Consider the following 22,565-nt stretch of genomic DNA (forward strand, 5'->3'; position numbering starts at 1 on the left):
TGTGTGCGCACGTATTTTGAATGCTCATCATTTATTGTTTTGTTTGTTTTTAACCATCCATTAATTCGATGTGATTTGTTTTTGCTTTGCTCTTTTGTTGCATCCCTTTGTGTCCATAACACTGACAAACTGTCCATCTGTGTCCGTCACACCATCACTCAGCATCACTGACTGGAGAGGAGATCAGTAGGTCAATGTGTGTGTCATATTTTTTATTATTTGTGTGTCTGTCTGTCTTTAAGGGTGGAGGCTTAATGCACATGTACAAGTCATGCAATACATGTGTTGGATGTTTTTATTGTTTACTTTTCTGTTCATTTCATCTGTAGTTACATAATATATGTCATGATTTAATGTTAATCTTTCCTGTTAAACTCTCGACCCCGGTGCTGTTATTATTCCATTGTTATCCTGCTGTTCTCCAAGAACAAATAGCACTGGAACAATCAGTTGTTTAATTGACTTGTACTGACAAACTTTAACGAGCAATTGATGAATAATTGAAGGAATTCATGAAGCAAAAATACAAGCAAACATTTGCTGTTTCTAGCATTTTAAATGTGAAAACATGCTGCCATTTTTGACAATTTTTAATGTTGTGGATCATTGTTTGGACAAAACAAGCAATTTAAAAACATCACAGAACTTGTGATCGGCATTTTTCACTATATTGGGTTACTTTTTAGACTGAAGAATTAATTTACTGATTGAAAATAATCAAAAGATAAATTAATAGTGAAAATAATTGTGAGAAGCAGCCTTAGTTTTAATTAAATTGCTGATCTACCGCACTGGGCTGAATACAAGACGATATAATATTGATATATATTTTCTCTGTTGGTTAAATTGTAAAAAATGGTGCTTGTATTTTATTCAGAGAGCTAATATTCTTTTGAGTTTAATGCTGGCTCCTACAGAGAGTGTTGCATTATGGGTTGCTAGGCTAGTGAGCTTCTACAAATCCGTTTCTAGTGTGTCTCTTAAAGCTAGTCAGTTCCACAAGTTTTAAGGAAGCCTAGTTCAACCTTCAGGTGTGTCTGATGGTTCTCAAAAGTGGTTTCACTGACTTCCTCATGAAAAAGTAAAAAATATAGTGTTCCCAAACGTCTTTGCAGAAACAGACTGAGAAAATAATTCTTACCATGTGCAGATATGTCACTAAAAGACAAGCTGCACACGTGGAGTTTAATAATCTGCTTTACATTTTAGACATTAGACGTCTTAAAGTTTCAGTTGAGTAAAAGAGTATTTTTGGTTTAAAGAAAAGTGCAACTTTGTTTGTATAGTTTCTTCAGTAAAATCTGTTGACATTTTAATTTCTTTTTTTTGCCCAGTTCAGACCAAAAATTCACAACAAGACAAGTTGAAACAGGCAAATACTTGGAATGTGTCAGTTCACACCAGTGCAACTAGATGAGACGGTATATCATCTCTATGCAACAACTCTCTGTTCATCTGTTCTGATTTGCAGCTTTTCAGGCTGATTTTGTGGCTGAATATAATTTGTGGCTCCTTAAAATATGAATGAGGATAGTGATAGTGAGATACTGGCTACAGCTGCATTTGTAGTAGTGATGAAATGGCAAAAAACAGAAACAAAACGAAGATCAGATGGACTGTATTCATCATAAATAGGCCACAATAATTTATATAACAAGCGCCAGTTGATCAGTCAATGAGAGTGTGTGTGTGTGCCGGCAAATTGACCAGCTGGGTTGCAGGTGACGCCATCAGCCAGCTTGAGTCGAGCTCAGATCAGCCAGTTCACAATGCTGCAACTTTTCTCTGCAACGTTCTAAAACAATTTAGTCTCGTTGCGAATCATTGGTCTGAAGTGGGCTTAAGTCATCATATTATATTGAACATTTCTGTCATCTCGGGAGCCTATCACCTCGTTTCTTTCTCCCAGGCCCTGTTGTCCTCATTTAACTTTAACTTAAGTAACTCTGAGTCCTCCTGACTGTGCTTCATTATTTGCTGTCTATGGCGTCACAGCACAGGACTCAAAACTGCTGCATTTAAAAAACAGTTTATACTTTGCTCCGTTTTTATCAATGAAAATACACAGAGGTTTTAGTGAATTTTTCATTTTTTAAACTATAATATCCCTGTCTTTTTTCATCAGCAGTATTGCTCGTTGATATAGCACCCGTTAGTGTTTAGCTACATCTATGCTGTCTCTTCATCTTCTCATCTTAGTCATGGAAAAAAGGGTTGTTGTCGAATATGTTTAGTCATAGTTTTTGTTAATGAATTAACGGCCTTGGACGAATAGCATCTCTGAGGCTAACATCAAAAAGTCACTTTCTAAAATCAGGTGTTGGGAGATGGGGAGTTGACTTCTAATCAGGGTCATGTCATGCTCAGAGAAATACGGTAGTTTTCCAGAGAAATGCACCCGGCTGGTTCACAGCAGCAGAACAGACTGTAACTCTGTCTCTCTTCTTGTCCAGGCGTGCTCCATTGCCCCTGGCGATGCGTGGACGCAGAGCGCTGGTCGACGACCTCTCATTGGAGAACTCCGACTCAGAGGAGCCCCCCGCCTCGCCGACCCCCTCCTCTGGACTCCCAGGAACCCCGACTCCCTCCTCTGAACACAGCCTGGACCCTCCGCCGCCCTACAGCGTCAACAACACAGAGTGACGCACACACAGACTCAGTTACAAACACACACACGCGCACACACACACATACAAACACGCCGGCCTCTCACAGCCTCGACTACTCAGGAGTGAAGGAGTGACACACACACACAGCACACAACAACTCTGTAGTTTATAAAAGTAAATTTAGGATGAACACATAAGGCGCTACAACTGTAAAACGACCTCACTGACAAGGTGTACAAATTTTACAACTGGAATTAATTTTTATTTTGTAACAAACTGTGACATAAAAAAAAAACAACGTTGGAAATTTCTACATGACATCGCTGTAATGCACTTCTGAGAAACTAAACTACATTTCCCAGAGTTCTGAGGGGAAACTAACTAATTTCACGATGCTGTACAGTAACTAGAGCGCAGAGAACAATACGGTGTTCACGTCTTTTACATTAGGAGGTATTTAAAAGCTAAGCCATGTTTAACCCTGTGAAGAGGATTGAATATATATATATGTATATGTATGCAATCTGATTTTATAAAGGGCTGCTGGAGGGTGAAAATACTTCTGAGAAATGTTAAGACAATCTATATACATGTTACATAAAGCGGGAGAAGTCGAATAGACACTGGAACAATGTGATTTCTGACATTTTGACATGTCAGTTTTAACAGAACAATAAATGAGAGACTTTGAATAATTTGGCAAACAGAAAGGAAACAAAATGCGAAAGAGAAATGGCAACTAGTAACCAATATTTAATGAAACTTTTATTGTAAATGGTTGATCAGAAACTGGGAAACATTACACTAAGCTATCTAATTTTCATATAATTTGTCCGAGCTGTAGAGACACAAACATTTGACCTTTAAAAAAAAATTAAAGTTGTATTAAAAGAATAAATAAATCCTTTTTCAGTAGATTAGAAACAGTACATTGTTAGACAAAGCAGTAGGTAGTGTTAGATAGTTTCTTTAACTAAAATCTTAACATATTGCTTCAGAAATTTGTATAATTTATATCCAATGTTAAGTTATTGATCGCTGGTTATTTTCTGTACGACTCTTCTTGTCTCGTGGGGAAGCACGTCAGTCGGATCATTTCTGCTCCTGCTGGCGCCGACGTCGACCTGAAGTGGTCGGTCAGCGTCACAGCGTGGAGTCTCAGAGGTAAATTTGCATTGAAGACCTTTCCTGGTTTGACCTGTAAAGGTCGTCGCTGGTGTAGAAAAGAAAATGTATGGGTTGTCGTCCACGGCAACGTAATGAAAAATAACCTGTGGAGAACTGTATTAATTGATCTTTTTATCCAAAGCAGAACAAATTGTGACAATGGATCTTTTTGTTGTTTTAGACTGATAAACACATCACATTTTTACTTCGACAAGCATCTTGTACATTGTAATTTTGATTTTTAGCGATTATCTGTGTAAATTATTGATCAAACAAAGCTTTTGTGTTTAACCAAATGGTGGGCGTATGGATGAGAAAAAGGGACTTAAATAAGTAGTAAACGTAGAGTAGCTGTAGAGTAGGTGACATGAGCAGAGGCTGGTGGTGTTCTCTGCTATCATCCTCCGCTGGATGATCTCCTCAGTAGAATAAACTCCGCCTCTGCTCGATCCCTGTGTAGAATAACTGAGCACGAGACTCAAAGCATTTTCAGAAACTAGTAGTATTAGATAAAAAATGACAATGGAGGCACTGGGGAATGAATTTTTATGAAGCAAACGGCAAGTAGAACAAGTGTAGATTTTTTTTTTTTTTCTACCCTAGCTATCGACTTGATGTGTGTGGTGTCGACCAAACACAATTAGCTTGACGACCCTGCTTTGAAACAGACGATGTTTTTGTGAAACCTGGTTTCAAATGTTTTTATTCTGGTGAAACATCTCCATTTTTCCTCAGCATGTTTTATTCACTGTGTAACAGACAGTTATTTTATCTCTGTTCATGACCTCCTTCAGCACCCGTTTGCCTGTCATAGCTTAAGGGCCGTCCAGGAAGTAAATGTGATGTTGAGATTTTGACGTAGAGACAAATAGTAATGTTTTAAAGACGTAGTTTACCACTTTGGGAAATACGCATATTCGCTTTCCTGTAGAGAATTAGATTAGAAGACAGACACCACTTTCATGTCTGTATGGTAAATATGAAGCTACAGGCAGCAGCCAGTTAGCTTAGCTTAGCAGAAAGACTGGAAACAGAGGGAAACAGCTAGCCTGGTTCTGTTCAGAGGTGTCAAAATCCACCTACAAACAGCTCAAAGGCTCTCTTTTACTCTTTTTTTTTTTTTTTAAAAAAAACTATGTCCACATGTATTCATATATTTTTGAAAACAGATATTTTTATCCTCCATTTTAAAGAATAACTCTGTCCATGTGACATGTGTTTTACTAAATATCTTCGTCCACATTAGAATGCTAAAATGACTCCAAACACTCACAGGTGTCAGCTGTCAACCGTCTCCTACGTTAATTTATTTTTATTTTATTATCATTATTATTTTTATTTTTTATTATTTTATTTTATTTTGTTTTATTTTATTTTATTTTTTTTTGGGGGGGGGGGGGGGGGGGGGGGGGGGGGCTTTTTTGCCTTTATTTGATAGGACAGATATAGCGTGAAGGAGGGGAGAAGGTGGGGATGACATGCAGCAAAAGGCCATGAGTTTGAATCGGACCCGCGGCCGCTGCAGCAAGGACACAGCCTTTGTACTTGGGGCGCCTGCTCTACCAGGTTAGCCAAGGGGGCGCCCCACCTTTGAAGGCATTTTTAAAAATTCTCAGTTTTAGTGACTTGTGTGTGGACGAGGCCAAACATGGACAAAAACATCTGTACGTGTAGACAGGGCCTTAGAGATGCTGACAGGTGTGTTTTTTTGCCTTCGTGCAGAACCGGGCGAGCTTCTGTCTCCAATTCCTGTGCTAAGCTAAGCTAAATGTGTTTTGGCTGTAGCTTCATATTCATCTACAGACATGAGAATGATTCTGATTTTATGTTTTAACTCTCGACAAAAGAATTAAACAAGCCTATTTCTATTAATGGTAAACTGTTCCTTTAAATTACAAAGAATGTCACTGGCGCTTTAACTTTAAATTAGAACTCAAGAAAGACAAAGATAAATCACAAATGTTGCTCTGAATGTTTTCTTTATATTCTGATTGTGTTATATTAGGATTGATGATCCTGTTGGTGTTTACCGTTTGATTATGCGCAGGGCCGGTACAGTTTTCGGTAATCAGGGCTGTCATCATTGTTCCATTCTTCTTCCGTCCATTTTAGATTAACGGAATTATATTTTAATGAAGCAGCAATGCAAAGATAACGTGCGAAACAAGAACAATGAGCATGTACAGTGCTAACGTCCCCGCATCCATCAGACATGTTCAGCTTTTTATTTTGCCAGGTTCACCATGATTCACAGTCAGTGACCGGTGAAGAAAGATCAAGAGTTTGACTACTGACGACATATATTTAACGCCCTATCAAAGGGTTTTATTTTTTATTTTCTGTATGTACAATTCTTTTATTTTAGCAATTTAAGTTTGAAGCTGTGTTTTTTTTTTTAAAGATATTGTGTAAACGCTGCACTTTACACATGACCAGTGGAGATGAACGCAGCCGGACATTGTCAGCACGTCACGTCTGCTTTGTCAGGTTGTATTTGATCTCAAAGGAGCTGACATTAAGCATCAAGCCAAATGAGCTGACGTCACGAGCTGTCACTCTGAACTGTTCACTTCAATGTCGTGATCTCAGAATGTCGTATCAACGTCTAAACGTGGCGGCTTCGTTTGCGCCCTGACAGACCAAAATCTGAAGACACGTGGATTGAGCTGCTGGAGCGAGAACGGTTCTGTTCGCCTGTAGCAAAGAGACGAGGCCGGTGCTTCTCTAAGGTGTTATTTTTCTCTCTGTGTTTCTTTATGGCTACTGTGGAACTTGAAACATTTTGGAAGAAATGTGTTTTATCGTTTTAGCCTTTTTTTGTTAATGATGCTGTAATTATAAAACATCTGACTGGGGTTAACTTTAATATATGTCGTTGGTTTTGATCTTTGTGTTTCTGTGTGTTTCTTTGGCCACATTTACAAGTACTTAAATATACAAGTACTTAAATATAAAGTGGAGGTATTTTGCTCAAGTATTTCCATTTTATGCCACTTAATACTTCTACTCCACAACGTGTCAGAGGAAAACATTGTACTTTTGTTAATGTAAAAACTATTATGGGTTTATAAAATGCCAATTTAAGTTTATTAAACTACAAACCAGCATGAAAAGCAGTTTAAATTAGCTTGATCAGCTTCAATTGTTAATGAATCAGTAATAATAATATCTTAATATACTGCATTATATACTGAAATAGCGCAAAACTCACAGGGGCTATTTTAATCTGAATTATAATTTATTTTCCTTGATACTTGTATTTACTTATATGACATCTTCAATGACGGACTTTTATTAATTCTACTGATTTAATTCAGTATTTTATGATGCAGTATTGCTACTTATACTAAAGGGAGGGCTCTTGATATTTTCTCCATCACTTAAACACACACACAAACACTAGAAAGCAGGAGTTATTAGCTTTTTAACAGCATTTATTGTTTATATATTGGCATTATGAATATTTGTTACCACTTTAAACATTAATATTACATTAGGCAGTAATACCAAAGTAATCAATACACAGACTGAGAAACAAAAAGCTCATGTAATAGTAAAAAGCTTAAACACATGTACATATAAATGGTTTGGTGCATAATGTGACAAATGAAGTTTAGATTGAGAATGTATTGTATATGATTATGTATATTATTTACTGCCAGTCAAATGTGTTTAAAATGAAAAGAAGATGATTTAAATTTGTGGGTCAATCACAAGCCAAGTAATTTTTCAGGCCTCTTTGCAGCAAGGTGTCACAAAAAAATAATGAAACACGACAAAACAATTGAAAATATTAAACGAGCTGCTACTACAGACACTTTACAGAATACAGTGGCCCTTAAAGATGAAACTAAGAAGTAGGTATCTGAATTGAAACGTGTGACTGTCATTTTACTGACAATCAAGTTGCCTCAAAATTGAGATGTCGTTCATGTTTTTAGTATAATTATATATGCATAACATCCCCTGTGTACCTCCTTTGTTATGTCTTTTGAATCTGAAAGCTAACAGTTTATAGGCCCCTAAGGAAAAGGAAACATTTGGGTGTAAAGTGAAACAGAAAAAAAAAACAAGTCTCTTAAATGAAGTTTTTTTCCAGTTTTTTATTTGGGAGGTCGTTTTGTTTGTTTTGCAGAGAGAAGTTACAGCTGTCATCATGTTCTTTGTTTCTTCCAGTTTACTTTAAGGTAAAGAAAAATCACAGTTGCTTTTATATTATTTTATATTTTCCAAATTTCACAGTATTACACACCACACATTTTTTTTTTACTTTTTAAAATTTTCTTTAACAGTAGACAAACAAGACACTAACATGACATCACTCAAATAAACTTTAAATAAGTTAATTTACAACAAGGACAATAAGTGTAACATCCATAGCAGAAAGTACAAAGCTTAAAAAATGTAATCAATAGGTGAATATGTATTTTAAAAAAAAATTAAATGTTACATTTCCTCCATGTATATAGCAGCCATTCATCAGTCAAACATCTCTTTCCTCAGTGTCTTATAATGCTATTTCCCATAAAATGTTCCTTAATAGAATAAATATCCTCCATTTTACCTGCAAGAATATATGTGATATGTTTTCCAAAACATCCAAATTGTCATAACCTGATATAACATCCTGTAAAGTTTTTCTGAGCTCAGATTGTTGAAACAACAGATTTTTTAAATGCATTCAAATTAAAGAATAAAACGCAAACGACACCTCCAGAAAAAAATTGCTGTTGAGAAAAAATTTCTCAACATGGTACAGATTTCCACATCTGTAACAAACCTCCATAAAAAGCATGTTCCCTAGCACTCCATTGACTTCCTGTCCTTTAAGATATCAGTGAACAGCCAGTCGCCCTCCTGCGGCGGTGTTGGGATGCGGCGATGCTCAGGATTACAAAGCGGGACAGAGAAAGATTGAGCGACGCCCTCGAATGGTGTAAAGTTTTGGATATTTTCAGGATGAACCAGCAGACAGGGACTCTCCTCCTGAGGATGTTGGTACATGTGCAGCTCTGAGGCGTTGTAGTCGTAGCTGATGGATGTCTGGAACTGGTTCTGGATGATGTCCGTCTCTTGGGTTGGCTTAAAACTGTTAAACTGTGTGTCTTCATTTTGTCTTGGCGCCTGCGAGCTCCTCTGATTACTCTGGAGCTGGTTTATGGTCGATCCCTGATCTCCATGACAGCTGTATTCATATCTGTACTCACCTGTCTCACAGCGTGGATCCTCCACCTCAGATCTGTGGCTGAAACTATGCGACTGATCTGCAAATCCAACATCATCAGCACAGAATTCCCGCCCGGCGTCACCTTGGCATGCAATGATACTTTCAATATAAGTGTCTACGTCCACACAGCCCCCAAACTCCCTACTACCAAAAAGATCCATAATATCTGTCCACTGACTCTCTGAAATGTCAGCAATGCTCTTCTGCGTGCAGGTCGAGACGCCTGTGAACATCTGGATCGAGAGGTCGCACAAGTCGAGAGACAACGGAGAGAGCTCTGGAGAGAAGGACGGAGAGACGTCCACGGTTTGGTCAAACTGGATGAAATCCTGCTGAGTTGTTTGACAGTCTTGTGCGAGGTTGTTGGCCGACTTCAGCTGACCTTCATCATAACACCCAGTATAAAAGAGCTCTGCCTCAGGGTGATAGTCGAAGGCTTTCGGGGAGCTCGTAGGTGTGACCTTAACCAGTTTGTGGTGTCTTGTCTGTGTCTCTTTTTTCTGTCTCTCTTTATTCCGGTTGTTTTTTCTCGTGGTGCAGGTGGAGGGCTGTGATTTGGGGTGTCGTTTCCAAAGATGTCCCAACTCCAGCTGCTTCTTTTCACTGATGTCAGCTTCATGTGAGCCAACAGAGACGTCACTCCTACACTTAGAGATGCCATCTGCATCAGTGTGAGCGTTGCATTTATTTGAGTCGTGGGAGGGTCGACCTGACTGCTCAAGTGTCTCTGGATTCTGTGATGGTGGCGACTTTGAGTTGTTTCCTGCCTCTCTTAAATACAGAGCATTTGCCAGCTGGTGGTTTCCTGCTTCGATGTCTGCAAACTTTCTGTTGAGAGAAACAAGCGAGACGAAAGATGACACATTGAACAACAGTAGTTTTCATGTAACCTCAAAGGAACAGGTCGACACTTTGGGATAAACGATTATAAGCTTTCTTGCAGAGAGTAACCGCTCATTTCTCCTTTTGCATATTGAAATAAAGAGGTTCATTTCATACATTGTATTCGTCACTGCCCTCATACTCCCATGTGTCCTTTATGTTGGCATAGATACATCCAATAGATGGCATGAGAGGGCAGAGTCAAAATTGTGGATGATGTCATAACAATGTACCTGTTAACGGAGGTAGCGTTGTAGATGGTGGTGGTCTGTGAGGCCATTAAATAAAACCTGACCCGTGGACAGAGAATTCTGTTCATTGTGTCTCCAATTCATTTCAGTCTGCCATTTTTAAAATGTCTTTCATGTCATATCTAATTTGAACTACTCTACAGTGCCCCCATTATCTCTGGTGGTACTGCACCCTTTTGTCTGTATCAATAAGCCTTCAGAAAACGTGCACAAATACGGACAAAATAAATCCAGAGTACAGACAGAAGGCTCCGTCTGTGCGAGAAATGTAACTACTGTTGAGCGTAAATGAGCCATTAGATGAAAAGACATACGCCACTGTCATGTCTGTACAGTATGTTGAAATGAAGCTAAGTCAGTTAGCTTAGCTTAGCACAAAGACTGTAAATGGGGACATGGCTAGCCAAGCTCTGTCCAGTGGTTACAGGGATGTTGGACTATCTCTTAGCAGGGTGTAGTGACACTCTGGGTTGTCCGTTAGCAGCATGGTGGTTTTGTCAGTGTTTATGCTAAGCTAAGCTAACAGGCTGCTGGCTGTATCCTCGTATTCACTGTACAGTTAAGAAAGTGGCATTCTCCCCTAACTCTTGGCAAAAACAATTTCCCAAAATGTCAGACTTTGACTTTAAAATGAAGCAATGTGTGTAAGCCTTCGTGAAAACCGCTGAGATCAAAATGGCCCTTCTTTTTCTGATTTTTTATTCGGAAGTGTTTTAAGAGGCCTGAAGAGGTGAAATGTATGGTGGCTAAGAACAGCCGTGCTTGCAGGTATTTTTTTAATGCCATTATCTTGAGGTAACGAAGTAATTAACTTGTGTCTTGAGATGATGGCATTAAAAAAAATGATTGCCAGCATGGCCGTTACGACAGAGCTTATTTTCTTGTGATCACTGGTTTATTTCTTAATTCTCCAGAAGAGATAATCAGATAATTCATCACAAGAAAATGATTTGTTTTCTTGAGATCAAAGGATAATTACGGAGGACTTTAAAACGAGTGTCTGGTTCATTTAATCACTTGATTTCAGCCTTCAAGATCGCTGTCATGACTGTCGAGGAGGATTCTGGTATAAATGTTACAGATACAGATATATCTCTAACAGAAAGTCCCAATGTAAATTCTGCCCGTGTTAGTCCTTGGTTAATGTACAATCTGACGCACTGATCAATAATGGGTACTACTTTAACTTGACATTTTCATCTTAAATCAGTTGATACAGTTGTCAGAAGGCCATCTATGCATGCTGCATCCTGATAAGTAGGCTAGCCTAATAAGTGGAAACAACCTGTTTGTGGTAAGAGGATGATCATCTCATTATCTGCAGATAACAAAGTTTGTTTTCTCAAGATAACAAAATAATTAACTTGTGAACTTGAGATAACGGCATTAGAAAAAAATAAGTGCAAGCACAGCCTTTGTTGGTTTCCATACACTGTGTCCAGTGTCACAGAAAACACTGAGAAAGACCTGTAAAAATAAACATACTGCTGTGGGACAGATTTTATCTGTAAAGTATCAGTTAGTGTTTTTCTGATGCTGCCACACACCTCTGGATCATGTTGTGCAGGAAGCGGCGGTGGTTGACCTGCCGTTTGGACGGCCGGTTCTTCCTGGGTTTCTGCAGAGTCCTCATCATGTGACCCGCTGCTGAGGTTACAAAGGTGTGGAGGTCACGACCCCACGGGACCCCTCGCTCCAACCCGGGCTCCAGAGTCACAGAGATGGATGGTCGCATGTCTGGAAGAGAGAGAGATGAAGAGTGGGAGTCAAGAGATGTGTTCAAAGAATGTGAGACAAGTGAAGACATGAAGGTGAGGAAAGACAAATACTGTGATGGAATCAGATCAAGTGACGTGAAAATCATCTCTTTCAAAGCCATTGACCTTGATAACATGCATTTAAACGTTAATATTTATGTATTTATTTATTTATTCATATTATGAGTAAAAACAATGTTAATGATCTGAGGAGAAAGCACAGAACAGCTCTGTTTGGAAAAAACAATACAGTTTAAAAATGTTGTGAGTTTCAAATGAGACTTTCATCTTAACTACAATTTTTAGGTACTTGGACTTGATTATTTAAATTTTTGCCACTTTATATTTGAAAGTGCCACATGATAGAGTAAAATGTTCTACTTTGTACACTATTACATTTATTTCACAGCTGTAGTTACCAGTTCAGAATCACAGTAAGGTTTATGACCAAGTTATTTTTCACTTAGAAGGAATTTGTCTTGGTGTTTGGTGCTGGAAAAAAACATATTAAGATTAAATAAAAATAAAGACAAAGTACTGCAACAGCCGAGGACATGAATAGAAAATACAAAAAATACAGTAAAAATATGAAAAATATTATAACAAGACAAATATGTATAATATGCTGTAGATGTTTTAGAATGAAAAAGCTGTTTGGTTTTGTGCACAATGAGGATGAACATGGGTATATATAATAAATAAATAAATAAATAAATATAATGAAATATATAATGTGAGCGCATGTATGTGTGTTATGCTCAATATTGCGATTTATTACCTTTTTTTTTAACTGAAAATTGTGTCCCCAAAGGAAAACTTTGTCAACATCTGTTTTACCTAATAAGATAACGTTTTCAGTCTGTTCGTCTCACTTAGCATAAAACTTCAGTTAAAAGCCTAGTCCCTATTACTGGTCCGGTGTGGCATCACATTTTGGCAAATAAACACCTGTCTCAATTAGACATCTGGTCTGGTTGCCAAGCAGTTCATTGTTTTATATAGAAGTTATTCAGATGTATAAAACCAGGTTGTCAGCTACTTCAAATTGTGTGTCCATTCCTGGATTACCCTGTAAGTTTTTCATATTCCTTTAGTCCATCAGGGTCCTCAGATCAAAAGAACCAAAAGGGTTTTTCATAAAAATTCATCCAAGTTGTGTTCAACAGGATAAAGCCGTGTTGTGTCAGTATGCTGGGTGCTGTAACTCTCTCTCTGATGAGCTGTCTGTCAAAGCTAGATCAAATGAATGATTCATAATTGATAAAATTAAAAATTAAAATTAAAAAAATTAAAATTAAAATAAGGCTTCATATCTGAAGCCTTATTTTTACACAGGTAATATTTATACTGGTTTAAATAAACAGTTTGATTGTATTTCCTGATCTTTGTTGAGCAACAGTTTTGTGTGAAAGGAATTAAAGGCCTGTCCCAAAATATAGGACTGTTGATTTCTGTGATTTAAGAAAATAATATCCCGGCTACTAATTAAGGTTTTATGTAAACCGTTTGTATTGCAGCAAAATGTATCTAGAGGAATGAAAAAAGCAATGGATTTTATTAATTAATCAAGTAGGCTACCAAAAGTTTAATTTGTATTTCCGTTGCATTAATACAAAAATATATAATAAAAACAAAAACTTGTGGAGTCCCTGTCTAGATACAATATGGCCACATAACACGTCGCATTACTCTGCTGTATTGATTTATATACAAAACCCATGTTGATCTTGCAAAATACAATGCACTGCTATGGCTCAGTCTACCCAACATTACAGTATACATGGTAATACAGAACGCTGCTTACACATTATTGACATACCAATCTAATAACATACACATAGATGATAATATAACACCAACAGGAGACATTTTTCTGGTAATACAAATGTACTTTTACATAACATTTTGAATGGAGTGTTTTCACATTGTGGTGCTGTTGCTACTTACTACAACTGTTAGTTTTGCTCAGATAAAAGATCTGAATACTTCTCAGCCCACTGCCTGTCATAAGTGTTACAGTAGAGGATTGATGCATTAGAAACAAACAAACAGTAACAGCTGTTAGTTTTGCTCCATTCAGTTCAGCTCAATAGAAAAATAAAGAATAAATAAAGTCATGTTTACCTTGTTCCTCGTAGGGCTGCAGTGTGTCTTCGACTCTTCCTACCAAGGAGCACTGAGGACTTGACGGAGGCGGGCTGCCTCAGAGAGAGGTGCAGTAATTTAATTGCCGATGTATGTCTCTGCGTGTATTGTGTGTCTGTGTGTGTGTGGAAATTAAGTCAAGTGACACAAGCGCTCAATGCAAATGCACAAATTCCCCCTGTTTTTCTCCTCCAGCAGCTTGAATAGAAAACAACTTGACAAACTGATAGTGGGAGAGGAAGTGAGACACGATGAGAGGCTCTGAAAAGAAAGAGGCAATTATCTGAGAAGTCAACTGCTCTGGAGGTGTGTGTATGCACGTGTCTCCATTGTGTGCCACACCAAAGGCAGCTTGTTAAATACTGGCAGACACAAACGCACCAGTTGAGGCAGTTAAAAAGGAATTAATTGATCAGCTTAAACTCCGGACCTCATTATCACATTCTCAGAGGGAAGAGCTGAGGTGGTTGCTACTGGCTTTAATTGACCTTTGTGAGTCAATAACACACCTTCCACATGTAGAGTTTTGCATATCTATGGCAGCAGGTGGGCGAAGAGAGGCCGGCCGTCTCACAAAGATACAGAGGACTAAATATCAAAGTGTCACGTGCAGCTTTTAATTGTTGCTTCCACATTTTACTATTTAAAATGAGCTCATCCTGACTGTCATTTAAGTGTGATTTGGTGTTTTCTTACGTCCAGAATCACATTAACATGTCGTCTTGTTCTTCTTCCTACATGGCTTTTGTTACTGGTTACAGGTACGTCATGAAGAACTCATAACAGTACAGAGATATTCTCATTTTCTTTTTTAAACACTTTATTAATAGAGATTTTTTCCATTTATCAGACAAGACATTAATACCCACTATTATATCAAGGTACAAATATGTACAAAGAGATAAAAAACACTGGAATGAAACAAAGAAAGTGAAATAACCAACATTATCCAAAAAGGACACATCGCAGTCACACAAAATAAACCAACCAAACAAAAAACCTTTTGAAACCTGGAGTGACATCACCTTTTTGGTACTGTGTTCAGACGCCCCTCACAAGTACATAAACCTTTAAATCCTTACCAAATTGGTTTGATTTTTGTTTTCAAAAACATGGGGAAAAAAGGCAATGAGCAACCTGGCAAGAAATGTTCTACAAACTGTAAGAAGTTAGAAGATCTGTAAAAAAAAAAAATTTTTAAATGTGCACAAAACTATTTATAATTATCATAAATATATATATTTTTTTAATTATTTTACAAATGTATTATTATTGTTAAGGTCATTCCCTTGTTTGTTTTTGTTTTTTAATTGTTCTTTCTTTCTTTTTTTTTGCTATGTTTTTTGTAACTTTTGATCTAATTTCTTGCTATTTTGGGGGCCATTTCTTCTAATGTTGCTCGTTGCCTTCTTCACATGTTTTAGAAGCAAATCACGCCACTTTGCTCAGGTTTTAAAGATTTCAGCAAACACAGAACAGACCACCTATCAAGGGATGAGTTCATAGCTCCAGGCCAGTTTATGAATGCCAGGATTGTAGCATCTCTTCATGGAGCCGCTGAGGGTCCAACTGATTTCCAATTTTTACACATCAAGAAGTTTTTCCAAGTTACTGTAAATCACCTGAAATGCAAATGACCCACTTTCCCCAATTTGTGTCCAAAATATTTCCTGTAAATGTCTTTGCACACCAGCTCTGGTTTTTTTTCATGTGATGGTTTTGCAAGAAAAATAAGGACCTGGCGTGCGAAGGCCTTTACCTCAAAAGATGGATCAACTTTTCCATCAAACATGTTTCCTTTGTTTTCTGGAGAATCAGCTTTACACCAGTTTCTTTCTTTCTTTCTTTATACTTAAGGAATCCATAGACTGTTGCACAAAAGACCTTAGCAACCAAAGCAAGGTAAAAAAAACCAACCTTAAGGTACCTCTGACTCTCTTAACTGCAACATGACCAAGTTAATGGTGATAAATGGAAGAAACTAACAGAAAAGTAACTAACAGTTCTGCAACCAAGAGAACACAGTGGATATGTTTTGATTTTACCCTTTAGATTTGACTGAATTCATTTCCGTTGCTCCTTCTTACTGGTATTTGGGATCAAATTTACTTTGTAGTTTGTGCTTTTTATGATTGCATTCCTCCAACAGTATAATCTTTTCATATCAATCAGTCAATCAATCAATCAATTTTATTTATAAAGCCCAATATCAAAAATCACAATTTGCCTCACAGGGCTTTACAGCATACGACATCCCTCTGTCCTTATGACCCTCGCAGCGGATAAGGAAAAACTCCCCAAAAAAAACCCTTTAATGGGGAAAAAAACCGGTAGAAACCTCAGGAAGAGCAACTGAGGAGGGATCCCTCTTCCAGGACGGACAGATGTGCAATAGATGTCGTACAGAACAGATCAGCATAATAAATTAACAGTAATCCGCATGACACAATGAGACAGAGAGAGAGACAGAGAGAGAGATGCAGGTAATGACAGTAGGTTACAACAACATTATTGAAAGTAATAATATTATAGTTATAGTTCTGGCTACTGTGGTACAATATGTTGAAAGTATGTATTAATATCTGGCAGTATACATGTGTGACAATAGTCATATGTGTATAATAACAGTAGAAGTATGACTAATGACTAATGATGGCAGCAGCAGCAGCAGCAGGAGGCATCTGGCAGGACCACGGCAGCAGCACAACCACACACGTCACACTGTCCAGGCACCGCTGTGGTATGAGTTATTCTGAGAGACAGTGGAGCACAAAGGCTCCGGAGAAGAAGCCGAGTTAGTGACATCCAGAATGGCCGAGTTAGCAAGATGCAGTAATAGAATACGAGAGAGAGAGAGAGAGAAGGAGAGAAGGTGCCCGGTGTATTATAGGGGGGTCCTCCAGCAGACTAGGCCTAAGTCAGCCTAACTAGGGGCTGGTACAGGGCAAGCCTGAGCTGGCCCTAACTATAAGCTTTATCAAAGAGGAAAGTCTTAAGTCTAGTCTTAAATGTGGAGACGGTGTCTGCCTCCCGGACCGTAACAGGAAGATGATTCCACAGGAGAGGAGCCTGATAGCTGAAGGCTCTGGCTCCTGATCTGCTTTTGGAGACTTTAGGGACCACGAGTAACCCTGCGTTCTCAGAGCGCAGTGTTCTGGTGGGATAATATGGCACTATGAGCTCTTTAAGATATGATGGAGCTTGACCATTTAGAGCTTTATAAGTTAACAGTAGGATTTTAAATTCAATTCTGGATTTTACAGGGAGCCAGTGCAGAGAAGCTAAAACAGGAGAAATATGATCTCGTTTCTTAGTTCCTGTTAGTACACGTGCTGCTGCATTCTGAATTAGCTGGAGAGTTTTTAAGGACTTACTAGAGCTACCTGATAATAGAGAGTTACAGTAATCCAGCCTTGAGGTAACAAAAGCGTGGACCAATTTTTCTGCATCTTTTCGGGTCAGGATAGGCCTAATTTTCGCAATATTACGCAGATGAAAAAATGCAGTCCGTGAGGTTTGTTTTAAATGAGAATTAAAAGACAAATCTTGATCTAATATTACTCCGAGGTTTCTTACGGTAGTGCTAGAGGCCAGAGCAATGCCATCTAGAGAAACTATGTCATCAGATAAAGAGTCTCTGACCATATCTGACCAAAATGGTTTTCTCGTCTTCTCTTCTTCTGCCATGTTTATGGCATGTTTTCATGCAACTATAAGCCAACTTTGCAAGACGATAACAGCCATCACAAGTGTGAGTCCAAGCAAACAAACCATGGAAACTTTTACCACTGTGAAATCTCTGTCAGCACAGTATTTGAGTTTTTCCTTAACTAAGGAAACCTTTTCAGGGATTCTGTTCAACTGTGTAAGTCCCTCAGCCAAGGAGAAATTAAGCCTTAGGTGAAAACTTAAGGTGTTGTTTGAAACCTGCTTACAAAGTCCCAGAGTAGCTTTAGTTTAGGGTATAGTTTGCCTCTAGGTTACCATGGCGGGTTTGAAAGACTGAGCTACATTCTTCCAGCAGAATTAGTTGTAGTATATTGTGTTACACATATCTCGTATTATTCTTCATGTAGCTTTTTTTTTCCAGGGCTTTCGACTTTTGTTAAGACCCTTTATTGTGAACACCTTTCTGGCCTCTTTCATGCAACAGTTCAACGTACTAAAATTAAAAATTTTGTGCATCTTACAGCCTTTGACTCAAAGCAGGGAAGCATTGCTGCAGGAGTGGTGTCTATTTATAGTGACACCACATGTGCGTCTGAGCAGAGAGCCGCACAGCTAACTCTGTGCTGTGGTCTCAACTTCAACACTTCACCAAGTGAGAGAAATCTGTGGTAAGTGACATTCACTGTTTCATACAGACGTCAGGGAAAATTACTCAAGTGATTCTTTTTTACATGACAGCATGAAAGAAGTCACTGCTATTGAAGCTTCAGCCACTTGTATCATTCTCCATGTGCATTCATTGGCAGGATGTGTTTCTCACAGCCTCTCCACAGTCTGCTGCAGATTGTTGCTTCGTCTGACGCTTCCTTTACATCCTCCACATGTGGTGTTTTCTCAGACTCTTCTCCAGCCGGCTGATAAAGCTCTTATCACACTTGTTCTCTGCAACAGTGGCAGAACTTTGACCCGGTGAGAAGTCCTTCATCTCAGCTCCTCCTCCTCTTAGTACAACAGAGCCAATCAGAAAATAGTTTTGTGTCTCTTTGGCTTTGAAAACATAAGGAGAGGGTGAGAGGAGCTACGCTGAAAGGTAGGTTTGAGTGCTTCTAAGATAGAAGACATGACTTAGTGGTTTGAGACACAGAAGTGATTATTTCCAATGTACCATTTAGACCATTATTAGTAAGTGAGACACATTTTCAAGTCATTTCCTTAGTACTTGTTTCATTTGAACCTGTGTTTAAAAGCTCACCTCGCTTAACAGATGCTGCATTATGAAGCAGTAGCACCCAGTGGCTTTATTATAAATGACTTGTCTCTGATCAGATCTCTCACCATGAACCGGGCCTGGGCTGCGTTCAGGGCTCACCCGTACATCAGTAACGTCCTGGGATACACAACGCTGTTTGCCTCCGCTGACCTCATTCAACAAAGCGTGCTGGGTGGGAAACACACTGCAGGATCTGCATCAGAGGACTCGGCTGGCATCGACTGGTGTCAGACGGCTCGGGTGGCGACTGTCGGCTTCTGTTTCCATGCCAACTTCAACTACCACTGGCTCCGTTGGCTGGAGAGGATGCTGCCTGGAGGCGGAGTGAAGGCAGTGACTGGGAAAGTTGTGGTGGATCAGCTGGTAGCAGCTCCTCTCACCATCAGTGCCTTTTATATCGGTAAGTGTGTCAGAAAGCCCATTTAAGTCATGTTTACTCAAAACTATAAGTATTAACCCCATTTATTTACTTTACCTTCAAAGACCCAGCTGGTGTAATATACAAAGTCCTCTTCGTGTGATTAAAGGGACACTTCCCCCCAAAATCAAAAATACATTTTTTTCCTCTTACCTGTAGTGCTGTTTATCAGTCTAGATTGTTTTGGTGTGAGTGACTGAGTGATGGAGATATCAGCGGTAGAGATGTCTGCCTTCTCTCCAATATAATGGAACTAGATGGCACTCAGTTTGTGGTGCTCAAAGTACCAAAAAAATACATTTGAAAAACTCAACAGCAATGTCTCTCTCTAGAAATCATGACCTGGTTACTCAAGATAATCCACAGACCTTGTTGTGAGCAGTTTTATGGAGGAACTATTTTCTCTCTACTGAACTACACCTGCCAACTCACTGCACTGAATGAAGCATGGATCTACTCATGGTAGAGAAGCTTGTGCTCGTGACAGCATGAGAGAGGTCTCTAAGATTAAAATGGTAAATTTACGAGGACAGTCCACAGAGGGAGTAAGACATGGTGGGTAAATGGGTCAAGCACAGGACTTTCACACAGGAGACTGGAATGAGTTCTGTATGAGTCATTGTCGGCTTATTATCTTTAAACTTAGCTGACTTATTATTTTCAGTGTTTGGGATGTATAGAGCTCCCAAACTCACACAGTGTAAAAAAACTTTTGCATAAAAGATGAACAGACCTGTTCGTATTAACGTCAGGATGCCCAGAGATGTACACCCAGGTGTAAATAGCATTGTTGACTATGGAGGCCTGGGTGTAAATAGAAACTGCCTTTTAAAAAATGCTGGAATCTCAACTAATATTTAAAATAAAGTGGATCTGAATGATGCATGTCCAGTCAACACCATGTTTCTAATCATGGGCGGATTATGAGACAATGGGCCCCTGGGTGCAGATATGCAAAGGGCCTCTCCGTCTCTCCTACAGACGAGCAAGACACATGGTCTTTATGCTGGTTTTGCATCGTTTTTGTTGTTTCGCATCTCTTGGTAGTCGTTATACAACTTCATCTTTGTTTTGTGTCTCTTTGTGGTTGTTTCGCGTCTTTTTTTTTTCCACTTATTTTGTGTCTCTTTGCAGTTCCTTTGCATCTCTTTGTGATCATTCTGAGTCTCTTTCTGGCTGGTACATGTTGGCCAACAAAAATATAAATAAAGATGGGGAATGTCTTGCATTTTAATTTTCATACGGTCACTAATCAGATGGAGAGATTTTAAAAACCATTATCGCAATAAATGTCATTTTGAAACACACAACCGTTAACAGTGTAGCTATAATAAATTCAGACTGTTCGTGCCACAAAGGCTTTGTGCTGGGTTTGTGTCTCATTGTAGTCATTATGCATCATTTTGTGGTTTTATGAGTCTTTGTGTCTTTTTGTAGTTGTTTGCTTGTCTTTCATGTAATTTTTATGTCTTATTGCAGTCATTTGTTGTGTCTTTTTTTAGTGGTTTTATGTCGCTCTCTAGTCATTTTGTGTCTCCTTGTGGTTGCCTCATGTCTCTTTTGTGTCTGTTCTTGATTGCTTACCCTTTTTGTAGTTATTTTGTGTCTCTTTGTGGTCATTTTGAGTCCTCCTGGTTGGTGCGTGGTAATTTGAGTGACAAATTGCAAGTGGAGGCCAGGGGACCCCTGACGCTTTGGGCCCCTTGGCCTGTGCCCAGCAGGCCTGTTCAATAATCCACTCATGTTCCTGATGATGGATCCATCAAAGCATCAGTCAGTCATATAACAGCCACGTCTACGTTTCAGGTTTAAGCTTACTGGAAAACAAAGATGACCCGCTTGGAGACTGGAGGCAGAAATTCTGGACATCTTACAAGGTACACGTTGCCCCTAATTTTATTCCTAAAATGCCATGTATTAAACATTTCAGTCTGTCCATAAATCTATCCTCTGTTCCTCTCTTTAGACCGGAGTGGTATACTGGTCAACGATGCAGGTGAGGCATTCTTGTATTCATCCCATCATCAGCCACTTACTGGCTACAGATTCACAGACACGTACACATGCTGCACATGCACAGATGCAGAATGACACATTTTTCTGTCTCTTCCACCGTCTCAGGCTGTGAACTTTGCCTTCGTCCCCCCTGTGGCTCGGACAGCATTTGTGGGAGGCATCGCACTGACTTTCACCATCTTCTTGTGTCACCTCAGGCAGCAGAGCGGCCACAAACTGGAATAAACATGAGATCCTCGACTCAGTGATGCAAGTTTTTGTACTGACTGTCTGTGACGTTAGAAAAGGCTTATTTAAGGGAAGAATTCAGTTGCACAGTCATTACATTTACTGAGAAAACAAAGGAGGATTCCTAAATAAGCTAAAGGTCACGTCTCTGTGAATCAGCTGATTAGCCCACATCGGTTTTTGTTCAGCTGTGATGAGTTTCAACTTCCCCATCTCCAAACACACTACTGTATCCAAATGCGAATTACAATGATGCAATAGAGTTTAATCCCTCTGTTATTCATGTGGGTGTAATCTTTTCCTCAGAAAACAGAGAACAACTGAGCCGTTAAATCCTCATTTACTGTAACTGCCACAGTTTCAGTGCCTCATACACTGCAATAACTTGATGTTGTCATACGTTTTTTAACCAATAAATGTAAAATGGGTGTTGTTTAGATAATTTTATTTGTTGTTTTTATTCTATTTTCAAATGTTTTATCAGGATACAAACTGTATAATTTTGCAAATAGCTGCTTTTGGCATTAACACCTTGAAACTTCATATTTTTTGGTACGTCTCGCAATATTGTGGCAAGAATAGTATGCATTTATTGTACTACACTGTGTGTGGTTGTGTGTTACAAAATGTTATTTACTGCAGTATAAGGAGTTTGAAAATCTGTCCATCTGATTAGGAATACATTAAAGTTAAAAAGCAAGACCTTCCCCAGCTTTATTTATATTTTTGTTGGCCTACTGGGCACAGGTCAGATGGCCCAAAGTGTCAGGGCCCCTCTGGCCTTCACTTGCAAAATGTAATTCATATTAACACGTACCAACCAGAAAGAGACTCAGAATGACCAAAAAGAGACAAAAAAAGATCACAAAGAGATGCAAAGGAACCACAAAGAGACCCAAAATGAAGATGAAGATGTATAATTTTTA

The 22,565-nt window shown here is 38.8% G+C and overlaps 3 protein-coding genes across 10 annotated transcripts in view; 2 read left to right on the forward strand and 1 right to left on the reverse strand.

The window, feature by feature from the left end:
* myh14 (myosin, heavy chain 14, non-muscle) overlaps positions 1-6,661 on the forward strand; it is a 40,364-nt gene extending 33,703 nt beyond the window's left edge. For 5 of the 6 annotated variants that reach the window (XM_033641571.2, XM_078171590.1, XM_033641573.2 and 2 more), the window contains one exon: positions 2,454-6,661. In XM_033641571.2, the coding sequence (XP_033497462.2) occupies positions 2,454-2,643 (190 nt within the window). In that variant the 3' untranslated portion in view covers positions 2,644-6,661. Of the gene's footprint in view, positions 1-162; positions 197-2,453 lie in introns of all 6 variants that reach the window. The other variant, XM_078171592.1, reaches the window with a different exon arrangement.
* Positions 6,662-8,394: 1,733 nt separating this feature from the next.
* On the reverse strand, positions 8,395-11,871 carry c16h19orf85 (chromosome 16 C19orf85 homolog). The gene is made up of 2 exons (XM_078171210.1): positions 11,684-11,871; positions 8,395-9,831 (listed from the first exon to the last, which is right to left on the reverse strand). The coding sequence occupies exons 1-2, from the start codon at positions 11,869-11,871 to the stop codon at positions 8,577-8,579; spliced, it is 1,443 nt and encodes a 480-aa protein (XP_078027336.1). The 3' UTR covers positions 8,395-8,576.
* A 6,421-nt stretch (positions 11,872-18,292) lies between these two features.
* LOC117266289 (mpv17-like protein) lies at positions 18,293-22,339 on the forward strand. 3 transcript variants are annotated; one of them, XM_033641401.2, is made up of 6 exons: positions 18,293-18,375; positions 18,606-18,797; positions 19,034-19,377; positions 21,202-21,272; positions 21,362-21,391; positions 21,517-22,339. In XM_033641401.2, the coding sequence occupies exons 3-6, from the start codon at positions 19,044-19,046 to the stop codon at positions 21,634-21,636; spliced, it is 555 nt and encodes a 184-aa protein (XP_033497292.1). In that variant the 5' UTR covers positions 18,293-18,375; positions 18,606-18,797; positions 19,034-19,043; the 3' UTR covers positions 21,637-22,339. The 3 variants fall into 3 exon arrangements, with proteins under 3 accessions (XP_033497292.1, XP_033497293.1, XP_033497296.1); XM_033641402.2 differs by having other exon boundaries at positions 18,302-18,375; positions 18,514-18,797; XM_033641405.2 differs by lacking the exons at positions 18,293-18,375; positions 18,606-18,797 and adding an exon at positions 18,807-18,889.
* Positions 22,340-22,565: the final 226 nt, after the last annotated feature.

Source organism: Epinephelus lanceolatus, chromosome 10 (genome assembly GCF_041903045.1).
Source record: "Epinephelus lanceolatus isolate andai-2023 chromosome 10, ASM4190304v1, whole genome shotgun sequence".
NCBI lineage: Eukaryota > Metazoa > Chordata > Actinopteri > Perciformes > Serranidae > Epinephelus > Epinephelus lanceolatus.

Excerpts from the sequence above, each read along its gene's own strand:
- c16h19orf85 (XM_078171210.1), bottom strand. The coding sequence starts at position 11,871 with ATGCGACCATCCATCTCTGTGACTCTGGAGCCCGGGTTGGAGCGAGGG. Across the intron at positions 9,832-11,683 it reads CTGCACAACATGATCCAGAG|AAAGTTTGCAGACATCGAAG; the intron begins GTGTGTGGCAGC and ends TTCTCTCAACAG.
- LOC117266289 (XM_033641401.2), top strand. The coding sequence starts at position 19,044 with ATGAACCGGGCCTGGGCTGCGTTCAGGGCTCACCCGTACATCAGTAAC. Across the intron at positions 21,273-21,361 it reads AATTCTGGACATCTTACAAG|ACCGGAGTGGTATACTGGTC; the intron begins GTACACGTTGCC and ends TCCTCTCTTTAG. Across the intron at positions 21,392-21,516 it reads TATACTGGTCAACGATGCAG|GCTGTGAACTTTGCCTTCGT; the intron begins GTGAGGCATTCT and ends CCACCGTCTCAG.